This window comes from Vigna radiata, chromosome 8 (assembly GCF_000741045.1).
Source record: "Vigna radiata var. radiata cultivar VC1973A chromosome 8, Vradiata_ver6, whole genome shotgun sequence".
Taxonomy (NCBI): Eukaryota; Viridiplantae; Streptophyta; class Magnoliopsida; order Fabales; family Fabaceae; genus Vigna; species Vigna radiata.
Genome location: NC_028358.1, coordinates 30,099,189 through 30,109,681, shown reverse-complemented (window position 1 = coordinate 30,109,681; position 10,493 = coordinate 30,099,189). Strand labels below are relative to the sequence as shown.

At 29.5% G+C, this 10,493-nt stretch overlaps 1 protein-coding gene across 1 annotated transcript; it reads left to right on the top strand.

Annotated features, from left to right (window-relative positions):
• Positions 1-1,442: 1,442 nt before the first annotated feature.
• On the top strand, positions 1,443-2,299 carry LOC106771620 (UPF0098 protein TC_0109-like). The gene is made up of 2 exons (XM_014657614.2): positions 1,443-1,955; positions 2,063-2,299. The coding sequence occupies exons 1-2, from the start codon at positions 1,527-1,529 to the stop codon at positions 2,138-2,140; spliced, it is 507 nt and encodes a 168-aa protein (XP_014513100.1). The 5' UTR covers positions 1,443-1,526; the 3' UTR covers positions 2,141-2,299.
• The last annotated feature ends 8,194 nt before the right edge of the window (positions 2,300-10,493 follow it).

Here is a 10,493-nt window from a genome sequence, read left to right as displayed (position 1 = left end):
AGGCAACGACAATGGTTGGGGAGACGATGATGAAAGGAGCAACGAAGCAGAAGAAAATGGAGGGCAGAAGAAAGAGAGCGTGTAATGAAGTGGAGAAATGAACATAGGGCGAAAGATTTTGAATATGTCAAGAGCTATGGTCCTCCAGTTAACCGATGCCATATACATGTATACGCCTCGGTTGATGCGTAACTTGATGCCTATGTTGACCTTATAGGTCTCGGTTCTCTCCCACCCGAAGCATAAAACCATTTCGACACCAGTTATGAAGAAGGTGATGTTGACAACATATATGCTTTGGTCATACCTCTAACCGAAATAATAACATCTATATGCTCCGAATCTGCAATTGACTGAGTCAGTAAAGCTATTGACAGGCCAAAAATCAACTTTTCAAAGTGTGTTAGGCTTCTGTTTCGTCTTGACCCGAGGTAATAAATCTATAGACTTCGATTTCAGCTAACCTGATGGCTATTGTCCGCGGTAAAATGTCTTTTTTTTTTTTTTTACTAGTGCACGTATTACCAGCCCTTATCCCCATGCTCATTCTTCCTTCTTAATTACATTGGCATAGAGTGTCGGATATTTATGCATATGCTGTAGTTCTTCCAACCACTTATCCTAAAAAAAAAAAGATTTATTCTACTACCATCTCCTATTCTTCATATACCACTTCCTCGTCAAACCAACTCCCTTCTTTTCTATCTTCACTTACGTAAATCTTTTCATCGCCATATCTGTCTTATGTATTTTGACTCCAAAACATCTTGAAGAGGCCTGACCTTCCACATTAATTGTTACAATATGATTCAGATTTCATGATTGTAGCACAAAACTAACTTCATAATTTTAATAAGATATATATACGTAGCACTTTTTACATTACTCATTAATTAATATCAAAGTCCCACTTTCTGTATTAATAAAATTTGTATAGTAATGGATGTATAATATGTAAAATAAATCTTTTAAGGAAAAAAAAAATTGTATCACTTTGTTCTGTTAAACTGTAAGTATTGAGTATTTTCTAAACAAAACGTTGGTGCACTACATAGTGTTCTGTATTGTAGCCCTTACAAAGATGTTGAATACTTCTATTTGTCGCCCACACTACGGCAACTTCATTTTTATTTTTGTTTTTTTTTTTCTATTCTGATTGTATAAACAAATATTTATCTTCAAATTATTGACAATTAACAAATATTTATCTTCAAATTATTGACAATTAATTATGGACAGATAAAGACGAAACAGAATACTCTGGGATTCTATTCTTCTATGACGAGTTAGATCCTTGAAGAACGCTGGAGCACCTTCCACGAATTCAACCACGCGTCGTGTTCCCAACGATTCTTCTCCATTTTCTATCGACGTCGCAACACGTTCATCTTACATACCCACCGCTTCCGGAAACTCATCCATCTATAAATAACATAAGTATAACATGTTCCATAAATAACCAAGAACACAAACGAAGAAAAGAAAAAGACAGGTTTCTATTTGTTTTCTTTAAGATTGTTTCAATTATGGCTAGCGACGGGAGCGAGGAGTTCAGGCTAGTGTCACCGGCGTTCAGCAACGAGGGGAAGCTACCGCGGCACTACACTGAGGAGGGGCAGGGGGCAAAGAAGAATATATCCCCACCGTTGGAGTGGTACAACCTGCCGCCGGGAACGCAGACCCTGGCGCTGGTGGTGGAGGACATTGACGCGCCTGACCCTGGGGGACCCATTGTGCCGTGGACTCACTGGGTAGTGGCGAACATCCCGGCGACGGTGAAGGGGCTGCCGGAAGGGTTCTCCGGGAAGGAGATGGGTGGGGAGTACGCAGGGATCAAAGAAGGGAACAATGACTTGAAGGTACCAGGTTGGTGTTGCCCTAAGTTGCCCACGCATGGTCACAGAATCCAGTTTAAGCTTTACGCTTTGGATACTGAGCTTCACCTTGGGAACAAGGTACTATCATGTTAGAAATTCTAGAAAAAAGTAAAGACTTATTTCACAATTCTTTTGGGTTAAATCCAATTTTGATTTCTTGCAATTTTATTCATTATTCTTTGCAGGTGACGAAGGAGAAGCTATTGGAAGATGCTATACAAGGACATGTTCTCGGAGAAGCAACTTTGATGGCTATATTCTAATATGTAATTTGTGGGTGAACTGTCTTTAGATAATATGTGTACCATTTTGAAATGTGACTTTAGCGAGATAAACATTTTCTCAAATCTGAGGCTCCCTTCCTATGTTTCATATCTTTCAGCTTCATCTCATTCAGTTACAAGATAACTATTTTTTCTAGACTTGAAAATTTCGTTATGGCATTTCTAACACTTGAAATTAATGCTATTACAGATTTTGACAAGTGTTTGTATGTATTCAAGTGTCAACCTATATGAAGAACACATTCAGACAAGTGTTTGTATGTATATACAAGTGTCAACCTATAAAGAACTTAATTTAGATTTGGAAAACCTGAGTCAGATTTATAAATTTAAATAATTTAGATTTAAAAACACCCAAGTTAAGAATAGGTATTAGGTGTTGTACCTGATTCTATAAAACTGCACATAACATTTTAAAAATATAACATCTTCCTAATGGTATACTTAGGAAGAAAACCGGAGAAATATATTCTTTACCTGAAAAATATATTGACCTTTTTAGGATCTTCTTAAAAGGTTACGTGATAGATATTTTAAAATACTTTAATTATTAATAATTTTAAAATACTTTATTGATTAATAAAATATATAATATTTTAATAATTTTAGATATTTTATTTATTAATAAAATGTCTAATATTTTTTTATAGTGTTCGATATTTTAAAATAGTTTACTTATTAGAATATTTTAAAAACTTTATTAATGATAAAGTATTTAAAATTATTAATAAATAACATAATTATTTTAAAATATCGTGAAATTTTACAATATTTTTTTATTAGTAATTTTAGAATATTTTTTATTAATAATTAATTTTAGAATATTTTTTATTAATAATTTTAGAATAATTTTAGAATATTTCTTTATTAATAATTTTAGAATATTTTTTATTAATAACTTTATAATATTTTATTTATTAATAATTTTAGTATTTTATTTATTAATAATTTTAGAATACTTTATTTATTAATAATTTATAAGTATCCGATATTTTACAATTTAGTATTTTGATGATATTTAATTTATAGAGTATTTTTATAGCTAGAATACTTTGATGATATTTGTTGATGAAGTATTTAATTTATAAAATAATAATGTTTTTATGATTAAAATACTTTGGCAATATTTATTAATAATTTGGATTTTAATAATAACAATATTTTTAAATATTTTGACAACTTAATATATAATTTAATTTAGATATATATAAAATAATAATTATTTATTATTATTGTTATCAAAACCTGTGTTTTGATGACAGAATGATAATGTTTTCAAGGAGTATAAAGTATAAATAGTGTTGAGGAAACAGTAGAGAAGAGTTCTCAAGGTTTTTGAAGAATGTTCTTTAAATCTGTTGATGAAGATTTAATAAACCGATGAATAAGGAAGTATGAAATCAGAGTGTGTGGTGATCTTAGTCAGAAGTGAGATTATGTGGAGAAAATAAGTAATAGTTAGAAAAACAAAGTGAGTTTTCGATTTTAAGTTGTAAAGAAATCTTATTAGTATAGTTGAAGTATTATAATTGGTGACTTTTTCAGAGTGGTTAAGAAATGGTACTTGAATAACATAAGAAGCTAATAATTTCAAGTTGAGAATGAGGCAGTGATTACAGGTAAGAGGGCCAAGAAATGTAAATAGTTCAGACGTGAGTTAAAGAAGTGAAAATGAAGAGTTTAACTTGGTTTTCTCCATGCAATGAGAGTGATATCTTGATAACGAGATAGTGAAGTCATGAGATTGGTTGCGCTTACAAGGATGGTAGTTAAATGTTAAATTTGAAATTGTGAATAATCAATGTCAATTGGGCCACCGTTGGATGAAACCACAAATCTGAAACAACAACCTATACCCAAATCAAAAGTCATGATTCTACCGGTAAAAAATTACCACAAAATCTCAAATAGAGAATTTAAAATTCTAATTGCGATCATCTTCTTTTTGCGAACAACAACTAAGCCACAACAGTGAAATATCTTACTTTTCTTCACCTTTGTCATGAATCACAAAATCGCGACATCAATCTCCTCCTTCTTCAACCTTAATCACGCAATCTACAGAAAAAACCTTAAAATCCTAAATTAGAAAACCCTAAAATCTCATATCAGAAAACCCTAATATCCCAAATAACAAAATCCCTAATATATAAAAACCTAAATCGCACCATCAATCTAGGATGTTCATCTTCTAAAGTGATATCACCACAGTTGTAAATAGGGATTATTCCATCTCACTTCCCACCACCACCATGTAAGGAATGCAAAATTTATTTGCCCTATGTATTAGAAAAAGATGAACAACCTTGGAAAGAAACCATTCTTATCTCGCCACAACCACTTTGCTCAATTTAGGAAAGAACTTATACGAACCCTAACTCTTTCCTTTTATCTAACCACTTCAACTTTTACCTAATCACTTCAACTTTTAACATTTCACATGCGTTGTCATGTAAATTGACCTCTGCATGCCATGAAATCAATAATTGGACAGCTCATTCAGTTTTGCCTAGGAGGCAATTACACCATTATCGTTTTTAACTTTGTAAGAAAAAAGGACCAACTTGAACCGATTTACAAAATATGATACAACTTTGGACATCTTAAAAAAGATAGGACCACTTTGAACAATCCTACTAAACGTAAGGACCAAAATCGGTATTAAACGTATTAATAATAATGTTTGTTATTATTGAAACTTCTATCTTGTATCTTGTATCTAATAGGGTGTTGTATAATTCAGTTCTACCCATATATATTAAGTAATGTTAGTGGAAACCCAATTACACGGTAACTGTATCTGTCGTATGTAACAAGTGAAAAATATTGTTCTCTGCCCGAAGAGACTTGTGTAATACTCGACAACTCTTGCATTTAATAATTCAATTAGACCATAAAGTTCACAAAAACGCAAAGTAGACTCTTTTCGTATTTTTATCAAATAGTTAGTGTGCAACAAGAAATTTAACATAGATTATTTATAAATTGTTGAGACTAGAGTTCAACCACTTCATTCTCATGCACTGACAAACATTTCGATTTCATATTCATGTCAAAATCAATTCACAAGCATACTCAAATCATATCTCTAGTGACTTTGGGCCTATGATAACTTATCAAATTTCAATCACTTGAATCCTCAGCAAGTTCTATTCCTAGATACACACATCCATAGACATTCAATTTCAGCTCTAGATTCTAAAGATATTTTTGAAAACCTCAAGAATCACAAATCAAGCATGGGAACAATCCACATCAAGCATTAAGCATGAAAATTGAATGCTAACATAAATTGAAAAGGCATATATCATTAATAACACAAAATTACATAAAAGTTATAAGTTTTACAACTAATCTCAACAAATAGGAAAAGCCCTCCAGGGTGGAAAACTTAGGGTTCTACAAATTGAATAGATAAGGAAGAAATTGAAACCATAGAGAGATGCACACCCTTCCCCAAGGTTCTTTGTCTCTACTTCATGCACCAATTGTGTTTTTTCTTCGCATTCCATATCCAATTCGTGACTCATTTTCCTCCTCAATCCCAAAAGAGGAAAACCACCATGCATGAAGGAGGAACTCAAGAAAGAGAAGGAGAGCTTCCTAGCACTCCAAACAGCCTCCAAGAGTCTCTCCCAAGCACCCTGGGTGATTTTATTCGTGTAAAAATGAAGAATGCCCAAAACCTTCATGAAAACGTGATTAAATACCCACTTTTGCATACCAGGACTAACATGTTCATCCATCGACTTCATTCTTGCACAATAAGGCCTAAAAGTTAGTGCTCTTTAACTTGTAACTCACTGGGCGAGCCATTTTTTTTCCAACGACTCAAAAGTTACAAGTTTTGGCTATCATTTTCGCTCAATCAGTCAGCCTGGTGCGCAATAGTAATTTTTTGGTCTTCCAAGAGCTGTGCATTGCTATATAACCTTATAGGTGAGTCTTTTCTTCATGTTTGTAGTGCTTGGTGTAATTATAATACCCCTGAAGTGGGTATGTGTTAAAAAATCATTTTTTTTCTGATCCAATCATGTTTTCCTTAGTTCCATCTTGTTTTCCTCTATCATAATTGCATCATATAACTTTATTTCACACAATGAAAGAGATATTAAAAGTAAACCAAATATATACTAACTAAAACACAAAAAAAACATAAAAGCACACTGAACTTGAAGATAATACAAAGTAAAAACTAAAAAGAAAAAAGTTTATTCAATCTTAAAAATATACACACATATAAAAACACGTAAACTAAGCTGTCGTGAAGTAACTTCAATACTTATACCTAGAATCGTATGAAGTAACTTGTCCTTTACATTCCAAAAACAATTAGATGTCTATGTTTCAATTAAATGTAGAAAAGTGACCACTAACAAAAGATATCACCTTTACACGGTCATATTTGATAAGTGAATTTAAGTGATCATATAAAATTATAAATTTCTATAATTTAAATAAGATTATTTAAAATATATTGATTACGAAATTTTATAACTTCAATAATAAAATTATTTAAAGTATCTAATTTATTTTAAAATAAATAAATTATTTGATTATATATGAAGGAAGTGAACAGTAACAAAAGATTCAATCTTTACACTGTCGTATTTCAAAAGTTAATTTAAATGCTCATATAAAATTATAAATTCCTATAATTTAAATAAGATTATTTAAAAATATCTTATGTATTTAAAAATAAATAATTTATTTTATTATATGTGAAACTTTCCTTTTACATCTCTTATGGATGGTTGATGTTCCAATTTTTTGTCAAAATGAAAAATATTTCAAAACTGCATGCATCATTAAACTACAAAACCTTCAGTCAATTGTTTCATTGATTTTTCTAATGGCAAGAGCTCCTGTACAAGACTATGAAGAAGGAGATTTAGATGAGATACATCATAATAGATTAGGTTAAACAAATGATATTGCAAAGACATGATATATTTTTGAAAGAAAAATATAAAAAAAATATAAGGCCTATGATATGATATTTTTGTATAAATGAATTTAATGAAGGAGGTGTTATGTCAAAGGATAATAGGTTAACCATGCTCAATGTCGTTATTGAGTTGCATTAGTATGGATATGATATAGGGCCAATACTAAATATAATATTTTTGTATAAATGAATTTAATGAATGATGTCTTATGTAAAAGGATAATAAGTTAACCATGCTCAATATCTGTATTGAGCTGCATTAGTATGAATATGGTATATAGAATGTTAGGTTGGTTCACTAATCAAGTGGAGAGAGAACAATTGCAAAATTGGAACGAAACACGTCAAGAAATTTTCAAGTTGGATACATAGTTAATTCACTAAGAGGCATTAGAGTGGATGGGTAATAAATTTTGGATTGAGATGGATGATCAAATATACAATGAGTTTTGATGATTAAAGAAGGAAATATATATATATATATATATATATATATATATATATATATATATATATATATATATATATATATGATTGTTTGGTCAACTTTGGATTGATCAGTATGGTTAGTTATATCACAAGCATAACCTTGTATTACTTCTAAGATTAAACGATTATGATCAACAGATCGAATAGTTATTTATAGAACGATTACCTTTAACATTGGTGAATTTAAGACAAAGAATAATTATTATCAATTGGATCATAATTAAATCATTATTCTGATTAAGATTAAAAATATAACATTTCCCATCAGTTCAAAACTCTCTCCAAATATAACATTTTCCATCTCTCCCTTTAAGATTAAGAATTCTTAAACAAAACTAAGAAACCCTTTTAATAAAACGCTTAGAAAGAAATAAGTTCATAAATGAAAGAATATTACAAAAATATTTTACTCTCCCACTGTTTGTACTAATTAGACGATATATCTCAATTATTCTTAGACTTGTAAACACTCAACTTTATCTCTTTTGTTTTTTTATATCTCTTGTACTTCTTTTTTTTTTTCTTTTTTATCTTTTTCACATTTGTGTTTCTATATTTTTCTTCTTGATTATCTACATCTTTTCTTCTGAAAGTCTTTTTTATCTTCAAAGAAAATTATTGTTAAATGAGGTAGTTTACTTTATTTTGTTATAATAGTCTTGATATCTGTTAAAAATAATTAATGTGATTTCTTTGATTAAATTGACGTTTACAATATTTATAAAGTGTATGATATAGAGGATAACTGACTGGTTAACATATATGGTTGTTCGATCTATCCCTTATGTCAACGGTCAAGCGGGTTAAATGTTTTTATGCGTGTTTAGTCATAATTGGACTAGCGCTTAAGTGATTGACGTTGGACCATAATTGGCTTAGCGCTTACGTTATTCTTATTGAGCCAAGGGATGAGTGTTGCTCCCTCCACCTCCCCAAGTGGGTCCCACACCTCCCCATTATTTTAATTTATTTCAAAAATATTCTACACCTCCCCACTATTTTTTTTATTCCAAAAATATCCAACACTTCCCCACTATCCTTAACAATCTTTCTCTTTCTCTCTCTATATTAATGGAGCATTTACATAGTTCATTAATGGAGCATTTACATGACTCAAATCTCAACTTGTGATATATTTTCTTAAATAAGTTTGATTCAATATTATTTATGCTGTTGAATATTTTTTTTTCTTTTCAAATTACTTAATAAATGGTAAAATTTTGTTCTAAATTTTTAGAAAAATGTTTTTATATAAGTGTGTGTTTTATACATATAATATCTATAATTTTTAACATTATATTATGTTTTAACTCACCGACATGTCTGTCTCAAAAAACTTGAATATAATATTTAATTTATTAGATAAATAATATAAAAATATTATTAAATACTTAAAATATAGAAAAATTTATTTGTTAAAGATTTAGAATTTATTTAGTTCTTTCGCCATTATAAAGTTAGTATATAATAATAATAATATATCATTATTTACTATTAATATTATTATGTTTATTATTTTGTATTTGCATCTAACTTTTAATTTTATAAAATAGAAATGGTAGAAGTACTAATATTGAAGTTTCCTCTAAATTTTATATTTTGTAATATATGACAAATTTAAATCTGAACCATAGAAATGCTCCATTAATGTAGAGAGAAAGAGAAAGATCGGTAAGGATAATGGGGAGGTGTAGGGTATTTTTGGAATTAAAGAAAATAGTGGAGATGTGTAGAATATTTTTGAAATAAATTAAAATAGTGGGGAGGTGCAGGACCCACTTGGGGAGGTGGAGGGAGCAACACCCCCAAGGGATTGGACAGACAAGCTTTTAATAAACTAGTAATAGAATGATTAAAGATATTAATATCCGACTACCAGTTGTTCATTGGTAACATACCAAATTTAAAGGTAAGTTTGTTTTATTGGATCAATGTCAATTTAGGATCCATATAAGATACTTATAAAAAGAAGGCTAAGCCGCAAATGTAATCAAGTTTTATTGAATTCCAATACTTAAATTACAATTAAACTTATTGATGAAAATCTGACTTGAATGTCAGAGTGTTTTTATCATATACTTCTCCTTGAAGTGGACTTGAAGACTTTGAAGCCTTTAGCATATTCTTCCTTTTAGGAAGTAAACTCAAATACTTTAAAATAGAAAATTCGAAGTTAAATGAAAGAAAGCGATAATAGAAAATTGTATGTCTCTACCTTACTCAATTTTATATATATATATATATATATATATATATATATATANATAATATATATATATATATATATATATATATATATATATATATATATATATATATATATATATATATATATATAAAAACATAAAGTAACAACGTGAAAGTAACTTTGATAATATAATGATACATGAAAGTGAAAGATTAGTATCACATTGAATAACCATCAATGGTGGACAATGTCACACCATATTTTAATAGAAAAAAGAAACACATTAACAATTTTTAACAAATATAAAAATTACATTAAATCAAAAGAAATTAAAGAATACATTTTATGTAATTTTAACAAATAAGAAAAATAAAAATATTTATATTAGACCTATATAAAGTTGTCGGCCACTTTCTACAATGTAGATCTTAATTCAATAAATTATTATTTTTCTTTATCAAATAATAAGTCACTTAAGTCTATATTTAATATTCAAATCGTTATTACCTTGCCGTTTCTCAAATATTAATACTTTTATCATGACAAAAATATAGAGATTAAGCCAAACCGCTTCATGTTGTGAAACGTGTCAAAGCCATACTCTTCCTCTTCGCCATGGCATGACACATGTTCCACCGCAATCACACTTCACCATGCCTTCTACACACTTATAAGAAACACTTCACACATCAAAACCCTACACAAAC

What these genes read in the sequence shown, in the direction of transcription:
- LOC106771620 (XM_014657614.2), top strand. Translation starts at nt 1,527, where the DNA reads ATGGCTAGCGACGGGAGCGAGGAGTTCAGGCTAGTGTCACCGGCGTTC. An exon ending in AGCTTCACCTTGGGAACAAG is followed by an intron (nt 1,956 to 2,062) that starts GTACTATCATGT and finishes TATTCTTTGCAG; the next exon opens with GTGACGAAGGAGAAGCTATT.